This window comes from Parasteatoda tepidariorum, chromosome 11 (genome assembly GCF_982258835.1).
Source record: "Parasteatoda tepidariorum strain Cologne lab strain chromosome 11, Ptep-v5.0, whole genome shotgun sequence".
NCBI classification, from domain to species: Eukaryota; Metazoa; Arthropoda; class Arachnida; order Araneae; family Theridiidae; genus Parasteatoda; species Parasteatoda tepidariorum.
This window is the reverse complement of record NC_141765.1, coordinates 76,174,719-76,197,539: the sequence shown is the minus strand read 5'-3', so window position 1 is coordinate 76,197,539 and position 22,821 is coordinate 76,174,719. Positions and strand designations below refer to the sequence as shown.

The following is a 22,821-nucleotide window of genomic DNA, read 5'->3' as shown; positions in this document are numbered from 1 at the left end:
GAAAGAATTTTATCTTTTCAGAATTGTATTCAAAAGATGCCTTTCTCGCCGTCGGAGTGGGGAAAAAAATGCTCCAGATTTTTCTATTCTCATTTGAGAATAATGAAAAATAAAATATAATGAAGTAAAAAATTTGGTTTTCTTTTCTATAGAAAATTTTGTATTTGTAAAAAATATCACATATTCAATTAAAAAAATAATTTTAGTAGATCCAATTTTTTTATTTATTTATTTAATTTAATTATTATTATTAATATTTTTTTTTTAAATTACGCTTCTATTACTTTAAATTAGTAACAAATACCTTTGTTATTTTTAAATATCTTGCGGAAAGATATTAGTATTAGAGAGGTATGTCCCAGAAAGCCCAAAAAAATTCTGATGCCGGGTTAAAAACTATTCTAACTACCTTACAAGCTAGCTGCTATGAGATTATTTTATTTTGCAACAATTAACACGAAAACATAATAAATTGGTGAAATTAATTACAAATAAACATAATTAAACTTTAGTTTTAAGCTCTGAAACTATAAATTTTACCAATATTATATTTAAAACAGCACTTGAAATACTTTGAGAAATGATGATTTTAAAAATAAAACAATTATGAGGCATTTTTTTCCTGAACTTTTAAGCTATTAAAATCTTTGAATGCTAATTTTAAAATAATCATATTAAGTTTATATTTTCAGCTGCATCTACAGGAAGAAGATTTCCTCCTGAGTTCCTAATTCCTCTGCCAATTCGCAAAACTAGAGCTGGTCTCCAGGTACTTTATTTGGTTTTTTACCTAAAGTTTTAAAAACTAATTTTTTTAATTAATTCTTCTCTGAACTTATCTTCTTTTTTGCTTTCAAATCTGCTTGTATTTATTGCAATTTTTTTATTGATAACACTGATAAAATTTAAATTAAATCTTCTAATTAAAATTTTTTTTTCATTTTAGCATGCATTAAGGACAAATCTTACAATAATTCGTCTTTTTCTCTCTTTTTTTTTTAACTGCATTTAAAAGTAAGAATTTTTTTTTTTCAAATCTTTCTAAATATATGAACATAATGTCCCTGAATTTTCAGTTTTAATTAAAAGACAAAAATATTCCATTTTTAAGTAGCCACTATTTTTTTTTTATTTTAAATCCTTTTTGTTTTTAAAATAAAGTATAACTAGTAATTTGCTGAATGTATACACGGTGATCAATAAGTTCTCATGCGTTTTCAAATTTTTATTATATTAATATAAAATAAATGATGCTGAAACTTTAAGCATAATTTAAAATAGCATGCATTAGGTATCTTTACAATAAATGCTTTAGCATAAAACCACCTTCTTAACAAGCTTAAGTCTCTTTTCAAATCCATCACATGCGGCACATATGGTTTCCATTGGCACTTCAAATCATACTTCTGAATTTGCTCAGATTGGTGATTTTATAATTACTAAAGTGTGAGATCATATATGACCAAACAAAATAAACAAGCTAGTTTAGATTGCGAGCGCTGAGAGGCTATTTATTCTGCAACAAAAATTCAGCTAAATATTTACTGCACCATTCTTGAACCACACCTGCAGAATGAGAAGGAGCACCACCTGGAGAGTTGGAAGTAAAACTTTTTCCAAAACCTCAGTTTTAAAATAATGGGCCTTGATTTCTACTCCTTTTTCAATGAAAAGTAACAGAAGTTTGCCTCTTTTTGAAATAGTTCCCTAAATCTTCACAGACGAAGCATTTTTGATACTGCAAAACACAATGCTGGCACTCATAGATCTTATCAATAGAAATAGACCAGTTTTATCATATTGGTGGTTGAGACTTACATGTAAACCAAATAATTTCTCGTCTGAAAAGACAATGCCAGCAAGAATTTCTTCCACCCTCTGCTTCCTTCTTAGCCAACTCTGAAAGTCTGTGAATTTTATTCTTTCTATGAGTTTTTTAATTTGAAGTTCTTTCTCAGAATGTTTAATTTTGATTCCCTTGATACTTTGAGCTTTCAGACTAGGTTTTTTTTAGCAGATCTTTTTATATTTCATCATATCCTTTCCCTGACCCTTTTCAAAGTCTCATTTGTCTGATTAGACTGTGGTCTGTTAGATTTTCTTCTGTCTTCAACTGAGGACATCTCATTATACCTTTTGATAGTTCTGTAAATGAAATCTCCCTTCATCCCTGGGCTTTCAAGTCTCTGAAAAATTTTCCTGGCTGCTCTCCTTAGATGAATTTATTTATCACAATTTCTTTGAATTTATTCCTTCTACTTAGGTAAAGAAAAATTATAAGACGTAATTATATAAAATAAAATTATAAGTCTGTAATTTATGCAATTACATAATATAAAATTATAAGCCTATAACCTTATATTATAAATATAAAATTATAAGCTTGCGATAGCTTATATATACCTTACACTAAATTGTCTTAAAGGAATTGGAACTACTACAGTAAAACTTACATAATTTTTTAACATGCTTCAAAAGTTTTATGCGAAATTTTTTGTTCCGGTGTATGTAAACACACACAAATATATATGTGTATTTTAGTTTACCTGTGCCAGTGCAACTCCATTGGGTATTAATCAACAAGGATTAAGAGATGTTTGGGTGTGCAACAGTGATGGCTATGTAGGACAAGTCTGTGTGCTTAGCTTACTGCCTGAGCCAACGGTTATGTCTTGCAATGGTATCTGTAACACTCGAATTCTCACAATTTCCTCAGCTCCAGCTCTAATGTAAGTCTTTCTAATAAAAAACCTAATTCCATTTTTAATTTAGAGGTGTTCATTATAGAAATTTCAGGAAATTTGTTCTAACTATTGTAATAAAGGTAGTAACAAAGTAGGTGGAATAATAGAATCATATCTATTTATTCTAATATTTAAAGGATAAAAGTATAACTTTTGACATTTATACCTGAAACAACATTGGTTACCCTATGAACTACCATAATTTTTGATAGATTATCTGCATTGGTCCATAATCGATGCCTCTTTAATTTTAGAGGATTAAGAAAATGGTTCACCGTAAATTAATGTTGATATTTTGTAAATGTATAAGTGCAGTTTTTCAGTGATTATATATCAATTATAGCTTTAATTATAAGAAAACAAAATAAATATGTTAATAAATTAGAACAATACTCACAGCATGAATAAAACAAAGATTATTTATCTATGCTTTGCATTATAAGCTATTTCTTTGCCTAACTTCATGGTTGTTTCAGTGTTGCAAAAGAGCAGTTAAAGTCAATGAACAATTCAGTTCTGATCTGCAGGTTGGATGTTTCTCCCTTTCATGTTGCGACATAGATTATTAACATATAATGATTGCTACTAAGTTGCAATATTCAGATCCAGACTTACCCAATGACACAAATACTTGACTTTGTTTTTAGGATAGCTCATTTGCCGATCGGTACATTTGCCTAACAGTTCTTCTGACAGTACATTTTCCAAAGAGTAGAGGGGGTACACTAGGAAAAGTCCTGTTTCTGAGCAATTTTTTAAAATTTTTATAAATTGTAACGTTTTTTTTTATTTGCTATAAAATGTATTTAAGGTTTTCAGAAGTATACTTGGACGTCCAATGGCTGAATGGTAGCACTTCCATGCCACAGGTTGTGGGTTTCATCCTTGGATTGGACAAGTTGACTTAGCCTTTCATCCCTTCAGTGGGTTGATAAAGTGAATACCAAACATGCTTGGGGAGTAAAGAAGGGGGTTCTGCATTCGGCTAACCACCCAACCGGAAAATCTGCATCTCAGAAGCCAAGGTCAAGAAAACTGAGCTGGGCACAGTAGGCCTTTGCCCTTTATGGGCTGTAGTGCCACTGAGTTAAGTTTAGTAGAAGTATACTTGGCAATGTCAAAAAAAAATTGCCTTTGGTGAAGACATTTTGCCTCTGAAATTTTTGAATTTTATCAGGAGTATTCAAATTTAAAAATTGAACGGGGCTGCTTATATTGCCAGTATGGATGAAAAAGATCTGGAAAAAAATTGGTTTCGTCTAAGTCCTTCACTAGTCAAAAGCGATGAGTGCTAAAACAACGATGGCTTGATTCTATGAAATTAGATTTTTAAGTGATTGGAATAAAAGATTGGCAATCCAGGTCAAAAAATAGTTCAATAGAAGACCTGTCCTATTGTATAAAATTGCAATTTAAATTGAATTATCACAAGTTTTTCTAAATGTAAACTGCTTGTGTGCTTCATTTAGTTATAGGATACCCCCTTAATAATTAACACAAATCCCACAGCCAAGGGCGGCGCCAGTAGGGGTCAGGGGGGCAATTGCACCCCTGTCGGGCATGGTCAGCCCCCCCATCAGGAAAATTTTAAAATTTCGTCAGGAAAATAGTCTGGTCACATTTTTTTCTAAATTATGTCCAAAATTAATTTACAAATGCCCAATAAAAATTTTATAGTTGACTTTTTAGTTTTTATTTATTTATTTTTAAGAATTAACAACAAAAATTAGTAAAATATATTGTAAATTCTATGTAATTGTAGTTTCACTGCACTACTCATAACTTTGTCCATACATTGTTAAACTAGAGACCGGATGCGATTAGACATGGGAGAAATTGACGACTTTTCGAAGTCCCTTTTAGAAATCCTTTCCCTCAGACACATCTTCATTTTCTTGGAAACTTATCTTTCAAACTGATATTCTTTCTTCTGGAGAAAGGGGATACCTCTTTGCTGGGAGAATAACTGACAAAAGCCAGAGGGATAGAAAGATCCTCTTCTTTACGAATTATTTTTATGTAATGTACATTACAACAACACGTGTTTACCAATAGTTTATGGGATCACATAAATGCTTTTTGAAATTTTGAAAATGAAAGTATAAGAATAAAAGAATTTTTTTTCATCTTTTTTTTCTTCATACTTTTAAATGAGGAAAATCATTTACTTATTCGGATTCAAGGTTTGTATTTTAATCAACACAATAAATATGCTGTCGGAAAAAAAGAAAAACGGAAACAAAATGTTTTTAATTTATTATTCTTTTAATCATTTTCTTAGTAGTAAAAAGATTGTTGATTGATTCAGAAAAACAATTAAACTGCTCGTATTCAATATCTTAAAATATATAGTAATCAATATAACAGATTCTCATTGACTTATTTTATGTACAGTGCATGAAATGGAAAAAGGGAACACCTTGATTAACTTTTGATTTAATTTAATCATATTTTCACGTACAAAGAGTCAATACCATATTTTAAGTTACGAAAATAAACAGAAAAGCGCATTCTGTTCTGGATAAACATACAAGTTTGCCTATAGTTTTAGGTTTTTAATTTTCAAAATGCGGAAACAGCCGCAATCTGGAAGATATGGTCTAAAGTTATGGCAAAGAGAGAGTTGGAAGGTTTGGGTCCTTTAATTTTAACTTTACTCTTCGATTATAGCCCATTATCTCAAAAACTTTTTTAGTGTATTAGAAAATGTTTTCATAAAATTACAAAAAAACATTTTATACACAAATTTTTAAGCAAAAATAATTTTAAATAATTATTTGTTATTTTTTATTAGTTTATTAAATAATAGAAAAATACATTGAATTGTATGTTCTACATGTTTTTACATCCTTTTAATTTCAAAATACAAACTTTCAGAGCAATCGATCAATTAGTTTCGGAGTTATCAAATTTTAAAAAAGTCAGTTTGCTTAAAATTTTATTTATCTCGAATTATTCAACCGATTTCATTCAAATTTTGTATTTCGCAATTTAAAATTACATTCCATAAAATGATGTAAAAATTTTTATATCTTGCAATTTTATTTAATTTTATCCGTCGTTGAACAACCGACCCAATTTTCGGGTTTATCACTACTAATGCTCAACTCTGTAGCTTTGTAACTTTGAACCAATCCAGAAGACAAGGAAACTCTTGAATAAGTACCCCCAGCGGTATTGATTTGTTATGGGAACATGGAGGACTTTGCGACTCCACAAATTTAACGTGCATCAGTCGCCATTTACTACACGGGGATTTCAAAAATCGGGATTCAGAATTTTTCCAACGCATATTATAAATATAAATATAAAAAAATATAAATATAAAAATTATTAAATATTTTATAACTATTTAAAACTATATTTTTTGCATGGGATTACCTTTGGAAAAACGAATTTTTGCAATTGTATGAAAATTTTTTCGATTCAATCAAAAAGCAAAACGTTCTTGAGGTATGACGAAATTGAGATATTATCATTGAGCTATTATTTCGAAGCTATTACTATGCAATTATTATGAAATTAACAAAAGAGGACAAAATGAAAGACGTTTTTATTTATTTATATCTGATATTAATATTGAAAGTGAACATCATTTCACCTTATTTTCCTTTTTCAATCATAATCCTTAAAATTATCAAAGGATATATATATGGATAACCATCAGCTAAATTACCTTTCTATATAAAAAAGAAAAATTATTTTGCTATTATCAGCAATATTGACATATACTTCAAATGAATGTACAGTGCACAAAAAAATAAATGGACCCACCGGAAAAAATTTTAATCTTAAGTTCGGATCTTCATGTTCTAGGACTCATTCTTAATGGTTCGAGAGGATGACATCAAATATACTAATTAATGAACGATATTTTAAGTTAGGAAATTAGACATAAAAACGTTATCCGATTAAACATACCTTTTTACGAAGGATTCGGATTTCTGACCCACAAAATATAGTAGTTTTAATCTACAAATATTGTTCTAATAGTTTTTTCAGGAACGCGCTAGAAAGTTAGGACCCTTTAATGTTAACTTTAGTTTTTGCGTATTTCACTATATCCCAATTTTTTTTAAGTGAATTGAAAAAGTTTTGCATACAATTCCAATCAGATCAATCAATTCCTATTTGTTTTTCTAAAGATAATTTCAGGCAAAATGAATACTTTTAGTGAACATTTATTATTACTTTATTTAAGGGAAGTCGAGAAACATAAGAAATGTAAGGTGTAAAATTTTTTCCTCATTTGCAATTTTAAATGTCAAAATACAAAATTTAAGCAAAATCGGTCAAATAAGTCCTGAGAAATAAAATTTGAAAACTCTTATTTTTTGAAATTTGGTCCCCTAACTTCTTAATTTTTAGTGTTCATTTTTTGTGACTTAAAATTCGTAACTATGCAAGCAAAAGCAAATTTAAATCATAGCGGAAAGAATGTTTCACGTTGACATGTGGTAAACAATATTCAGTTAACTGTGTGAAAGGTTATTCGTTGCAGGCGTATGTCAATATGTAAAAAGCTTTTGCAAGGCGAAACAGAAATCTTGGTAGAAAGTGTGCTTTCAGCTTTGCAGACAAACAGCAGCAATGTGTGGCAATTGAAAAGAAAAATGAATCGCAAGGAGAAATTTTAAAAGTCTCTTTCAGGGACGTAGGTAAGGGGGGATGTTCAGGGTGTTCAAAAACCGTCCATTGTACAAGGCAATTTTCCTTTTTTTTAATACTATAGATAATTTTTCCGTAATTTTAGAAAAATTTTAAATATTTTATTTACTGAAAAAAATGGAGAATTCCCATGACATTTTATTTTAAGGCTTTTATTAGTCTAATAAAATAATCCTTCCTGCCTCTTTGTTACCCATTCATTAAGAGAGCAATAAACGCTTCTCTCCATCCTGTTCCTCATTGATTTACCACCCAGAAAGCTCTCCCCTCAGAAAAGTCTTATCTCATCCACTTTTTAAAATATCGGCTATACACAGATCCTATTTCTGGTCATTAAATACATGCCTCAAACAAAGAATTCTCTTGGTTATTTACGACTGCATATATATGTTAACCTTTTCAGGACTTAAAACTTCCTTGGCAATTTCTTCGGTCATTCTGTCTAGAAACGTTGTCTTTGACACTCCTCCTAAAAGCGCTTCGTTTTAGATTTTTCTTTTTGTTTAATGTAACATTTAACTATTTAAAATTCTTTTCACATTTTCTTTCTGATTAATTTTTATTTGTTAATTTCATCCGTTAATTTTAATTTGTATTGTGTTATACTGTTCCTGTAAATTAAACGTGATCTTTTATTGGCGATAAAAAGAACTTAATATTGGAGGTAAGCAAATATTTGTATTAAATCAATCTATGCTTTTATATTTCCACATATATGTAACATTTAAACTGTACAACAAATAGATTTATTTACCAAATTTGATTATTCATGCATAATTTTATTTTTAATTCCCAATTTTTGTTCTTATTTTATGATTATGAAATCGGACTAAAAACTTTTTGAAATTGTGAACTGAAAATTGAAACAACTTTATTATAATTCAGTCAGAATTGAAATGTCTATTTTACATTTAATTTCATAATAAAGCACAAAGATTTCATAAATGAATAGCTGAGAGTAAGTAATCATTCAAACTATCTTAGTATAAATGTGTAAGTTTAACTATTTTTTAGAAAATTAAAAAAAACTTTCTATTAGTATCCTTTCTTGGGATCTTATTGCAAGGGAAGTTACTCATAATATTGACAAATTTTTAACGATAATACTTCGTTGCATAATCAAAATTACGATATATGTTACAGTTTTATAAAATTAAAACAAAGGTCAACAAACATTTAAATTATCATAAAAATTACTGAAATTGTTAATTAAAAAACAATTCAGTACTTTCTAAGAATGATTTCAATCAGCTCAAATAGTTTTTTTTTTGTCTACTTAATTTCATATATATTTATAGCAGAGTCGAAACCCCTTTTTCTCTAGCTATTATATGCATAGACCTTGCGAAGAAATCTTTTAAAGAAATATACACCTACTGAAATTTAGTAAATGATGAATATTTTATCCTAACGCAACAGATTAACAGAAAGCCTTCACATCCACTTATTAAATAATATCAGTTTAAATTACAAAATATCAGAATAGTAGCGAAGAGTTTCTAATCTGAAATGAAAAAAATTATTAACCAATAATAAATTTTTTGTAATAATAAATTAAACGTAATTCATAAATTATGCGTATAATTAAGATTGTAACAATATGTTCTGAATTAAACGAAAAAAAATATGCATTTAGTACTTATTTTTAGTGATTATACATGCATATACATATATATATATATATATATATATATATATATATATATATATATATATATATATATATATATATATATATATATACGGTAGAGTCCCGATTATCCGAGTTAATGTGGACCACGACTAACTCGGATAACCGAAAAACTCGGTTAAAGGGAAGAGTATTAAAATGGAGAAAAAAAGAGATTAGGTATAAATGTAATATCAAATGCAGAGTTTATACGAGTTCATCACCTACAATTCATATTATAATTAAAACCTTGCTTCAAAACACTTAAAAAGCGTACTTAGCGAGGATTAATGAGTTTTTACTAAAAAAAAGTCCTTAATCGTTTATTGTTTTACATTACTTTGGCATGTTTTGCCATTTTTTGAGCGATAAACAAGAAAGCTGGTGTCACCTCCTCTTGTTGTTCTATATATTCAATATCACTTTCGATAGCTTTTATAATGATTTTTTTACGTCGAGATTTTTGTCCCGCAGTGGACTGATCGTTAAGACACGGTTCCCAGCAGATCACCGAAGTCAAGCATCACTGGCTGCGGTCAGTGTGCGGGTGGGTGACCACTTGGATCAGCCTGCGTAGGGACCGAGGGTGTGCGGTATTGGTCCTCGTTAAACTGTGCTACCGTAAAGTGCTCGACTTCGCGCGCAGGTCGTCGGGCTACCGAAGCGGGGGTGCCATCCCCTCCGCAGAGGATCAAAATTGTGATGGCATGTCTTCGGATCATCCTCCGGGATGTTTCCCAGACCGTCGCCAATAGCCCATTGTGCAGCTCTAGTGCGACGTAAATTAACAACAACAACAACGTCGAGATTTTTATATGTTGATTTTTATCATCACTGTCTTCATCATCTTCGCTAGATTCATTTTCATTTCTGCGGATATTAACTATCATTTCATATGTAATCACATGTTGTCCTTCAGCTTATTTTACTGAGTGTTTGGAAGATAAAATTCAGAATTTTTTTCGGCGGTAGTTTTAAAAATCAAAAATAAACTAGAAAAAAAAGATCTGTGAAATATTTGATAGCTCGGTTAAAGCGGAAACTCGGATAATTGGGGCTCGGATAATCGGGACTCTACTGTATATATATATATATATATATATATATATATATATATATATATATATATATATATATATATATATATATATATATATATATATATATATATATATATATACTACAGAATGAGAGAGAGATAACTTAGGAAAATTTATTCAAAATTCAGATCACTTAAAAACAAATCACAAAACAGATATGAAAAATTTATCATTGCAATCGCATTCAATTTCTCATAAATGATCTCAAAATTTTTATTTGTTAACCATAATCTTGTGTAAACAGTGTAAGCAAATAAAATTAACAATAATTACGGTGCACTAAACTATGTCTGACACTGAATAAAAAAAGAAATCAAGTTAAATAAAAGAGTAAACTACCTTAAAAATAATGCTTTAATTCCAAGAGTTTAAAGATATTTCATGCTTTGACTTGAAGTATTAATTAGGATTAATACTTAATTAGGATTTATCGTCAACACAAACTAATGAAAAAAATCTTTGTTTAGCAAAAAGTTTTAATTTTATTAAAAATGTAAGGGGTACCATCTATTTCTCTTAAAAATAAAATTTAAGTAGAAATTGCTTTAAAAAAATATTATAAAGTCATAATTGTCGTACATGATACAAACATTTAAGATCGGAATGGTAAGAATATTAATTATATTCCATTCTATGGTGAAGCTTAGACGGGAGTTGATATATATGTATATATATATATATATATGTCATGTTACGTCTTTAAAGGCTAGATAACTGAAGAGACTTAGGCGGCTTCTGTTAAAAAGGCATTTTATTTCGTTAGATGGAGTATTGCAAACATTATGCGTTGGATATTTACATCAGGTTTCCCCCTTTGCAGTGATTGTTTGGATTAGGCCCAGCTTTATCTAGCCATTGAAAATATGAAAAAGACACGCAATTTTGCCTGTCCTGAGCTTTTAAAGTGAGATTCTGAGAGGGCGTGGTTGCAAATATCTTCTTATCTGAATGAAACGTCATTCAATTTATAAAATTTAGAGGTTTTGATTCGCTAAAAGTATCTCGCCACTCTGACGGTGGGAACTTTCTGGGACTATCTTCATTGATGAATTATTGCCCATTAACTTCAGAACATAATCTTTTATCTGGCCTTATCTGGTTCATCTTGACTTTTTATGGCTCTTTGTGAGAGACCGACTTCTACATCTTAAACTTGATAAGAAACATATGTTTTAAGCTTACCAGTTAATATAGAATGACTCGTATGAGAAATTCTATATTACATATATATATATATATATATATATATATATATATATATATATATATATATATATATATATATATATATATATATATATTTCAACCCTGCCTAACTATAATATATATATAATACTAGCTGTACCCTGCGTGCGTTGCAAAGCTTTCAGTTTGAATTTAAATTTTGTATTTAAGTGTGTAAATGAGATTTGTGATTATGATTTGAATAGAGAATTTTATTTAATGGTGAAAAAACCAGTGCTAGTCTCAACAGTTAATTCTCTAGGATATCGTTAGTGCATTTTCAAACAGACATGTATGGTGATGCACACCGACCATGAAACATATTTTGGATGATGATCTGAAATAATTCTGGATCAATGGCGTCATGAATATTTCTGCTGAGATGAGCTGACCAATTTGTCCTGGTGTGAGTTTTTCAATAAGCCAAATCATGTGGCAATTCTCTTTTTCTGCCGTTCAATAGAATGCATCAAACACCGTGTCTCTCTAAAAGCATGACTTTTCGCAATAAAACCAAGTTTAGAGCTTAATATTTGTTTTAACTCACGTGTGATAATGCATCATAAAGATCCGATGATGTTTGCCTAAGTTACTAAAGCTCTTTAATTTTAGCTCAAGCAGGATTGCATGTGAATGTAATAAATAACTCTAGCTGTCCATATGGGCACCGATACTTGTAGCAGCACCGAATGAAGTCATTTGGAAACACGAATGTACTGACCTATATTCACCAAGAAAAGTTTCTATTGATTTGCTTGACCCGATAACAACGTTGATAATGGCTCGGCTGGCGACGTTAAATCTGGTAGTTACACTTTGCCTCCAGAACAGCAAATTCCAGCTGTTTCATTCTTAAATTTGAGAGCACTACAAAACATACATAATTGATCCATTTTTCCGATGATGACGCTTGGGTGAAGAACTATAGTTGGTTGTCGGATCATAGTGAAATGCACTGAGATTCAAATTAGAGTATTGGCAGCGTCTGAATAGCGAAGTGCGTTCTTGATTGATTTTTATTCTTGCATCCCGTTGCTCTGATGTTTCCGACGAACGGGCTTGATAAGTGCGTAGTTGATTTGTTAACAGTCTTCTTTCCCGTTGCTCTGATGTTTCCAAGGAACAGGCTTGAGTAGTGCGTAGTTGATTTGTTAACAATCTTCTTTCCTGTTTCTCAGACGTTTCTAAGGAACGGGCTAAAGCATTGTGTTCTCGATTAGTTTCAAGTCTTTCTTCCCGTTGCTCCGATTTTTCTGAAACACGGTTAGTTCTCTTCTTGCGTGCTTGAGATGTTGATCGACTAAGAGTGATTCATTTAGGTGGCATATTTTTGCAAATATTCTCTTTCAAACAAAAAGAAATGTAGAAGTTGACAGTGGTCGCAAATTTGCTAATTCGAAAATTCACGTATTTATTTTAAATAATAAAAAAGCAATAAAAATGAAATAAATTAAATAAGAAATATAATAATGATAAAATTTAAAACAAAAATCTATTTTTGGTAAAAATATACTTGTGGTAAAAATATACTTGTGGGTGCCCCTTGACGAAATTGGTAACTTATGTTTATCACCATTCCTGTTTGCGCGGAACACCGCGGTAACAGGAAAGGCTGCCAAAATATAATGATATTTTAATAATACATTGGAAAATTTCAGCAAGACATCGGCCAAAACTTTATAAAATTGCAATGAACCCAATGTAAGCAAAATTAATAAACCCAATAAAATGCATTTTCGAAATAAAAATTAATGGAGTAAGCACAGAAAGAAACGGGAAAAAAAAAACATCTCACTTATTCATTAAGCTTGAATTTCCTCAGTTTTAGGTGCACAGAATTCTCTAATAGCAGTTAGATACTGTCTAAATTTATCAGGAATAGAATCTGTGTTCCTCCATCGCCACATAAATTCGGCGAAATACGAATTGAAAATGGCGTTTGTGGTATCGGTGGCGGTGACATATTTTTCTAAAGTCCTTTTTTTATGACTGCCCACATACCTTTGATCCTATTGATCAGAAGCAAAAGTAACCTAACCAGCCGGTATCCAACATAGAACTAACGGACTTCTGAAATTACATATACCGTTGAACATTTAAAAATAACGCTGAAATTTAAACGAATCAGAATCACGATTGGGATTCAACATCGGCCAGCTTGCTATCACAACTTGGTGAGAATCAAGGGGCACCCTCAAATATAGTCTACTCCTATTTTTTAAATGAAATAATTAAAATGAATGTGAATTCGCAAACTTTGTAATAATAAACAATCTAATAGTTTTCAAATGACAACTGTCAGCAATGAAAAATTGTATACTAAATTGAGTTAAAATTGCATACTAAATATAAATAATTATTAAAAGCGTGCAAGATGAATAAAATTTGCTTTTGCCTTGATTGTTATTAAACAGTTTTCACAATACTAAATCCGTGATACGACCAATAATTACGAAACTTATTCTCGTTGATTTTACGTGCTTGTGCTCACCTGAAATAAAGAACCGAATTATGATTAAATATTAAAGTATATGTAATTTACTTTTCTAAAAGAATAGAGCTATAAGATAGAAAATATCACTGTTGTTATCTTCAATATATTTGAAAACTGATTCGTGTACAGCAAAATTTAAAACAATGGCTAACTTTTAACCAATCAGAAAATTCCATTTCGATTTTCGCTGATACCACTGGAACGGTTTGTGGCAGAATGTTCTATTGTGAATCTAAACCATTCTCGAATCCTTCTGAAGGTACACAGAAAATTTCATTTAAATCAGTCCAGCCGTTTAGGAGGAGTTCAGTGACATACACACGAACAGACGAAATATATATATAAAGATGTGTGTGTGCGTATAAAACATTTAAACACATAATGCATTATACTGATTAAGTAACGAAAACTTTTTTTTTAAAGTCAACAAACTTAAAAGAGTTCATTGTTTCTCTGATATTTAAATTTAATTTAGTGTGATGAGTAATTCTTTAAATGTTGAAATGCCCACTATCACTCTGAAATCCAAATTTGATAGTCAGTGACCTTACGAAACACGGATTTTTTCATTCAATATTTATTTACGAAATATATTTTGAGGCTTTGTATCTAATTTTTTTTTCTTGTGCTGTATATCTTTTTTATTTATTAATAATTTTTTGTTACATAATTAAAGTTTTACACCTTCTATTTAATAATGTAGTTTAACAGGATATTATTGAAATAAACAAAAAGAAAAGTTTGTTCGAAGATACATTCATTTACCGACTTCTGCGACTGTACTATATATCTACGAGTGATTTTCGTTAAATGCGACAATTTAATGTAACTGCCATTGAAATCTGATATCATAGAATAAAATGAAAATTTTTTGTAAAGTTTATTTAACACCATTATTATTAGCTTTTTGGAATGATTTTACACATTGTCATTTTCCCGCGTTCTCTAAATAATTAATATAAATTATATTTCTCAATCTGAGCTGTTTAATAAAGTTTTGAGATTAATAACACAAAGACTAACTAAAAATGAAATGGAACATGGAAGTAAAAGCTTTAAAATTATAAATTGTAATTTTTCTGGCACTTGAATGCCAAGGAATAATTGCAAACCTGCTAAATGCTTGTTAACTATTGTACATTGCTCTCTATAAGGTATTAACTAGAGTTACTTTAATAAACGATTTTTTTTTTTAAAGAAATATAGTATTCCAATCCAAAAGGTTAAAATTTTTTAAAAAAATTCCTATGTGTCGTATTTTCTGAAAATTACCCATGTATTCTGCTTCGTAAAGAATTCATTTTTTTATATATATTATTTTGGTTGCCTAAACTCATTATAATTTGCAGTGAACAGATGAATTTTTATTGATATTTTATACGTGAATTTTTGACAATAACGGTGATTTTATTTTAATGTTCTTTTTATTTGAATTTCTCTTATTTCCCAATCGAAGAGAAGCGATCAACGACGTTTATTGCTTGTTTTTATTTTGATCTTCATTTAGATCACTGGTTGTGATTTTTAGCTCTTAAATGAAGCTTACCGTGAAAACTTCTGTATTAGATTATTTTATGAAAATCAAAAAGAGTTTACTTGTATGTATGTCACTGGTTTAATTATATTTCATCTAGATAATAAATTCCTCAATCACAAAACACCCCTCCCCATGAAAAAACTATACCTACGTGCTTGGTCTCTTTGTATTTATTTATAATATGTATTAACATCGAGTTCCCTGATTGAAATAGCCTTTTTTTTTTGTCCGTAAAATTATGCTATCTAACATTTTAAAAAATTTCGAATTTTATAATTTTATGGGCATAACCATTTCGAAGTTCGTTCAAAACGGGCATGATATCTGTAGATAGAATACGTGGATGCAAAAAATGTACTTAAAACTTTATTTGCAAAAGATTCAAAAACCAATCGATGCATATAAAAAAAACACTTTAAATCAAAATGTTCTTTAAATGTTTTGTTAAATGTGCATGAAATTTCAAATTTTATCAACGAATAATTTTTGCGTTATGAGAGTAAGAAGGGTAGAATTTTTTTGAAATTGCGGTTACTGCTACAACTATTTCTCTTCATTACAGAAATAATTTTTACGCTTACAATGTATGGTAAATTGCACCATACAGTACAAAATACATCGATAACAGAAATTTTTTTTTATTTATATTTACATTAAAAGGAATCTGCACATTATGGTATCCAATATTAGTGATTTTAGATTCTTAGAAACACACTTGAAAAAAATGATGTGAGTAAAAAATGTAAAGTACAAAATTCGTTTTAATTTAAATATTTTGAACTTATTTGTTTGAGCCTCCCTATGGGGGGAGACTTGACCCCTTGTCGGGCAGAGTCTGGTGCCACCCTTGCCCACAGCTTAAGCTACTTATTTTATAATGCTAACCAATAAGGTTCGGTCAAATGAGAGAAAAAAGAGCTGGACATATAACTTACCACATTCAAAGGCCGAGCAGAATGAATAGTCCACACTGCCAAATAAGTTCTAAAGTGAATTATGTGCAGTCACTAAAAGACCTGTTCTCTCAGCCCATGCACTACAACTAGTAAGTAACTAACCAAACTTTCAATGAAAAAGCCTTAATTGTTTTGTCCCTACAACTTATTTGCTACCTTGAGCTGGCCCCAACCGGTATGCTGCATACCATCAATATTTTTTTCTTTTCTTTTCTGGCTTTTCTGTATTTTTAATTCCAAGGAAATCATGTAGTATAGCTGGATATCCTTCAGATGCTTTTCTTTTCTGAGCTATGTTTATAAAGGACGGAAAAGGTTATAAAATTCCTTTTTCATGAGATTTCAGTTTTGCCGTGTGAAACACTTGCAAATATCAAGAAATGATCTCTCTGGATATGATATATTTGCCCTCAAATTACAATGTTTTAACAAATGCTGTGAGACGAGCAAAATCATGTTTATCTGTTAATACTGCTAAAGTTATTCATTCTGAAACAGAAGATGTTCTGGAATCTTTACATTTGTAGGTTCATGGTATACTTTAGAAGTTTTAAATGTTTTATATTTTTTAAAACATCCTTGTTCAAAAGTATCTTAACGAAACATAATTTAAAGTAATATTTTTTTCAAAAAAATCTTTATATGTAAACAGAATATGAGAGAAAAACAAAGTTAATTGTATATATCATATTAAAAAATAGTTTTTGAAAGTAGTAAATTGATACAGAGTTATTAATTTCAATCTCATTGTTTATGGTGCTTGAATATTTCCCGATTAACGAATGCCTGACTTTATAACCAACATATAAGTTAACCCCCTGATTTTTGTGCCATTTTGAAGATTTCAAAAGTCAACTTATACTACAGGATATATGAGGTGTATTGCTCACAGTATTCTTCTAAAGGGCCAAAGCAACTTAATAGTTATGTACTTCATTCTTAGAGTTAAGAAAGGTCAAATATTCGTCTATGCAATTAAAAAACAAGGAAGCCAATGTAAAAATCTCAATTTTTAATTTTTGTTGCTTACATTGTTTATTAAATTTTCCTTATGTTTTTCTACTGCACTGTTGTATAAGCTGTTTCCCCACCCAACTCCATGGTTGGTATTTACACTCTAAAAAGACAACTAAATTAAACAAAAAAAAAATACAATAAAAAAAATTTAACCATTCATTTCTGTTTTAATTTGTTTGTAAAAACCACTTTTTTGAAAATGTGTGACAAGCTACAGAAGTTCCTTGTTTAGTTAAAGGAAATTAAACAAATTTATTACTCTTTTTGTTTCTTAAATATGCTTATAGCTCATTGGAAACATAATTTTAAACACTTATGATGATTGATTCATACTTTGAATTGAAAGATCATGTAAAACTGTTGTATCTTTAATTAAGTTTCATACATTTCTATTCTGGTTGCACCATTTTATTGTATGATACAGTTTATCATTTTGTTAAAAATTAGGGTGGCTGATAAAAACAGATGGAGGCCTGAAAATATGACAGGAGTAAGCATTGAAGTTGAAGAAGTTGAAGGAGGGTGTATTGAAGTTGATATTAACACTAGAAACATCCAACTTGATAGGTAAGGAAAAAAATGGAATTTTAATATGCAGTAGAGTCAGAATTATCAAGGTTAATGTGGACTAACTTGTATTAGTGAAAATTTTGGTTGAAATGAAAATTATAAACGAAATAAACCTTGTAAGTTTTAATGTATATTTTAGCAAATATGAAAGTAATATAGGTGCAGCTAGCAAAAAAAAGATATATCAAGATATCAAGTTTTAAAAGCTGTTAACTTTTGTTCTAATGATCAAACTGTCTCATAATTAATGCCAATCATAATGGCTCAAATGAATGACTTTAAATATGCTAATTTATTAGTACCGTAATTTCGCGGAGATATGCCGCGGCGTTATTGATTTAAAACTTGAAAATTTAGTAGGAAGGCGTATCTAACGGGGCGGCCTATATAGTATTACTTTTTTTTTTCTTCAAAAAATTTTGCTTTTTAGAAACCGCACTGGAAATTTCATCTTCATTTTTTCCACCTGTTATTGTACTTTTTATTTATTTTTTCATGCTTAATGTCACTCCAAAGAATGGTCAGCACACCTGGAATTTCCCCCTCCCTAATCCTTTCTTGGAATCATTTTCTGGAGACCACTATCCACAAGAGAACAAAGTCTCTCTTTCCCTTCTGCCATATGGACAGCTGTTGAGTGTAGGAAATGGGCGTGGAGTGGAGAAGCATAAATCAGAAAGGAATGAATGAAGAAAATCAGGGTGGGGCCAGTGATAAAGTAACTGTAAAACAAACGCTGCTCCCCCCCCCCCCGTTCTTTCCAGGAAATATGACTCTTCCACTTGTCATGGATGCCTCTCTCCACTCCCCTTTTTTCTTCAGCTGGTTGTTAAAAACATGTGAATGTTTGGTAAATAAAGCATGCTGATGAGCTTGGAATGACCTTCAATAATCTTACAATTAGAATGTTCAAAAAGAATTTCAAACTTTCCACTGAGGGTCAGTAGAAAAAGCAAAGTGTGTGAGAATTTTAGACAGGGATAAAAGAAAGACCTTCCTAGGCGGAGTCAGTTGAAAAAAGAAACCTGATTTGAGAAGCGAAAATATGGGGGGGGGGGGAATTGCTAAAAATAAAAATTTGTTTTAAATGCTTGGGAGGGAGCTTTTTATTGTTTTTTTTTTTCATTGCTCATATTTCTGTCTGATTTTGATTTCGATCATGTTCCTCAGCTTATTATTATTACGTTTTTTTTATTTTTTATCGTTTTATCTTCAGTTCCCATGCGTTTTTGTTTTATTAATATTTTTCTTTCGTTAATATTTTTTTTTCGTTTATACTATTTTCGTTTTGTTTTAACATAACTTGTATTTAAGTTATCCATTTTAAATGCCTCCCATTAAGAGGGAAAATTATACCGCCGCGTTCAAGCTGTCAGCTATTAAAAGAGAAAAAGAAACTGTGATAAATGGCTTCAAAAAAGCTGAAATCATCCCGGGACAAACGAAACCGAAAGTGACGGAGATTAACCCGAAATATACAATTAAATAGTAAACCTAATTTGCTCTGATACAGAGAGTTGTGATTTTGAGGAATATTTAAGTGCAGTGATATGAATATATACTTATACGTGATATCTAAATAAATTATTCTTAAGTTTTTCTTTGAACAAAATTTGTTTGGATTTATTGTTTATTTCTAAAACACAATTTTGGATTGTTAATTTAAAAGTAAAATCGTTTTATTTTTAAAAAATTTCATACTTAGTTTAATGGTTTATGATATATTAATTATTTTATTTATGTTTTTATGATTACTTCACTTTAAAATTAGAAAATACTTAATTTTACTTAGAAAATTATTAAAATCTTTTATATATACTAGGATTGTTTCTATTTTTTTTTAAATATTTAATATTCTTTTATTTATTTTTATTTAACTATTTAAATTACATACATATGCATATTTAGAGCATGTGTTAAGTCTTTAATCAATACCTGCGTTAAGTTCAAAATTCTTTAATTGTTAAAAATTCGGCGCGGCGTGTACGATGGTGCGGCGTGTCCGGTGAAAAGTTTTTTTCTGTCAGTCGATTTTTGAGGGAGCGGCGTATATACCAGGGCGGCGTTTCTCCGCGAAATTACGGTACTAACAATTAATTAAATGTTCAATGTAGACGTGAGAGAGGTTGGATATATGTCTCCCTCAAAAATTAAAATATAAAAAAGTCAGCCTTAATATTAACAATAAAAAAAATTCACAAATTATCCTTGGCTTAAACTTATCTAAGCTTAGCTATTTAAAAGTTAATCATTTGGCAGATATTTATCTGTTGAAAAAAACTTTTTAAACTTATTTTTTCAAATAGGAAATTTTAGGAATTTTGTAAAATTTTATGCCTAAGACATTCATTATTAAGTGACAAAATCAGACACAAAAATGTACTTTTTTGAATAAACATACCATTTTTCAACAGATTTTGATTTTTTACTATTAAAAGAAGGGCGTAGCCACAATCTAGAAAATATGGTCCCAATAGATTAGACAGGAGATAGGTCAACATTTTGAGCTTTTTCATGTTAATTTCACTTTCTTTATATTTTGCCACATCTTGGGAGCATTTTTAGCACATCAAAAGTTTTTTGCTCAAAATTATAACATTTGTTTAGCAATGCAAAAAATAATTTTTATAGTTATTTATTATTTTCTATTATTTTATTTATCAACGGTTGGAAAAAAAGGAATTAATTGTAAGGTTAAGGTTAGGCCTCACAAATTTTCGTTTTTCCCAAAATGCTCTCCGCTTTTTGAATCTCAAAACTTACAACACTCTGTAAAGTTTCCGGAATTTCTGTCATAAGATTGTGCAGTGTCAAGAAAATGATCATACTGAATAATTTTTGATATGATTATCTTGTACTAGATTATCCCATACATAATGTTTTGAGGTCCTGAACTTAAATATGTATTCATTAGTGCAGATGATGTTTTAAATTAAGAAATCTGACCTGAAAACGTTTTTTTCTGGGAATAAACATACTTTATTTTGAGTTTGGATCCCTAAATGTATATTTTACTTTTTGCTTATTTCGTCGCATCTCGGGAACTTTTTAAGCGAATCGAATGTTTTTGCTCACAATTATAAAATTTAATAAGATAATTAATTTCATGAAAAAATTTTGATTGTTAGGTTTAAAAATTTTTATATCGATTTAAAGGAGTAATTTTAAATCTAAAAATAGAAATTTGAAGAAAATAGGTTGATTTAAAATTATTAAAATTAAAAAGCAAAATTAACATTTTCAGTATGGGAAATTAATTTTGTGTAATTTTTAATAGGAAGCTCTGCAAAAATAAAAATAATTCTGCACATGTCTCAAATTTATTTTATATAGTTTACATATAAAAGGATGTATAATTTTGAACTTGACAAGTTAATGAGAGGTTTCATTTGAGACCATGTTGTTCCATTTAAGAACTTTGAAGGAAAAAAGCTCATTTCAGGCTATTGAAATATTAATTTAAAAAATACTTAGGATTTGGAAGAATTTTAATTGTGTATTTTCCTTGTTCACCTATTGACTAAACTTTACATTTCATAATTTTGTAAAATTTGATAGAAATTTGAACATTCTTTTTAATAATAAAACTAATGGAAAAAATTGTTGGGAAATGCGGTAATATATACATTTGAACATTTTGAAACCTTTCTTATCAGTTTTTTTTATTTTTGGCAGTACTTCATCACTAAAAAATACTTCATAAAAAGGCTATAATTTCTACTCATTAAAACCTTTTATGAACCAATGCACTTCAATCTGTGGCCTCATCATTTAATTTTTTTTCTTTGTCTTTGATCTTTCACATGTGTATAAGATATAGTCTGTCTCCCTGTTTGATTTTGTTACCTTGTGTTTGGAATGACATAACCCTGTCCCGCTTTTGGGCTTGTCAAATTGATTTGTTAGATTCTTATAATGTGCTTGTGCAGTTTAAATATTTGCTTAAAATCTTTTTATTATTATTATTGAGAAACTTATGTAACATTTCTTTCGCCAAATGCTTTAACATAGTTAAAATAGTCATTGAGGTAAATCATTTATGAATTTATCCACTATTTCGTAAATGTACCATACTTTTCTTCCTTTTAAAATGTTTTAATTTATATGTTATTGCCCTTTAGTGACTCCAGTGAAGAAGATGATGATATTGAAATAGATGGTAAGTTCAGCATTTTTGATTAAGGTAGCTGATTTAAATTAAAACACAGATTCAAAATAGGATAATAGGAGGGTAATAAGATGGTAAGTTCAGCATTTTTGATTAAGGTAGCTGATTTAAATTAAAACACAGATTCAAAATAGGATAATAGGAGGATAATAAATTCATGCATTTCATATTAGGTTGATGAAAAAGTTTTTTAAAGATAAACTAAAGGAAATATGTAAGCGTTATTGACATAATTTCTATCTAAAAGTGTAAAAGGTATCAGAAATATAATATACTAACTTATTTAATTTAGTTGCAAATTTTATTTATTAATAACCCATAACACAAAATTTAGTATTTCCTTCGAATAAATAAACTGTACTTTATAAAAATTTAATAGCTAATTTATTAATAAGAATTTTTTTAATTAACATACATTCTAAGTAAAGTGCTTTCAATATTGGTTTCTAATTTTTTGTATTAAATTTACTATTTTTTAATTGAATTTTTTATTAATTTTTGATAAAATTAAAATAAGCTGTGAGTTTGTTTAGGTGATTCAGTCTCTACAGTTCAGAATGTTTTTAAATCTAGCAGCTAGTTACTAAGGGTTTAAAAAAAAATTCTACTAACCCAAAATATACCTGTTTTAACATGAAATTCTTGAATATTTAAAATGTTAGATGGTATTAAAT

At 29.4% G+C, this 22,821-nt stretch overlaps 1 protein-coding gene across 6 annotated transcripts in view; it reads left to right on the top strand.

Moving 5' to 3' along the window:
* Positions 1-22,821, top strand: part of LOC107452153 (rho guanine nucleotide exchange factor 17) — a 314,558-nt gene that overhangs the window by 207,847 nt on the left and 83,890 nt on the right. For all 6 annotated transcript variants that reach the window (XR_015430560.1, XM_087155432.1, XM_087155433.1 and 3 more), the window contains 4 exons: positions 693-769; positions 2,542-2,729; positions 17,857-17,976; positions 22,101-22,138. Coding sequence is in view for 5 of the 6 variants with exons in the window: in XM_087155432.1 (XP_087011558.1) it covers positions 693-769; positions 2,542-2,729; positions 17,857-17,976; positions 22,101-22,138 (423 nt within the window). In the remaining variant the exon portion in view is untranslated. The remainder of the gene's footprint in view (positions 1-692; positions 770-2,541; positions 2,730-17,856; positions 17,977-22,100; positions 22,139-22,821) is intronic.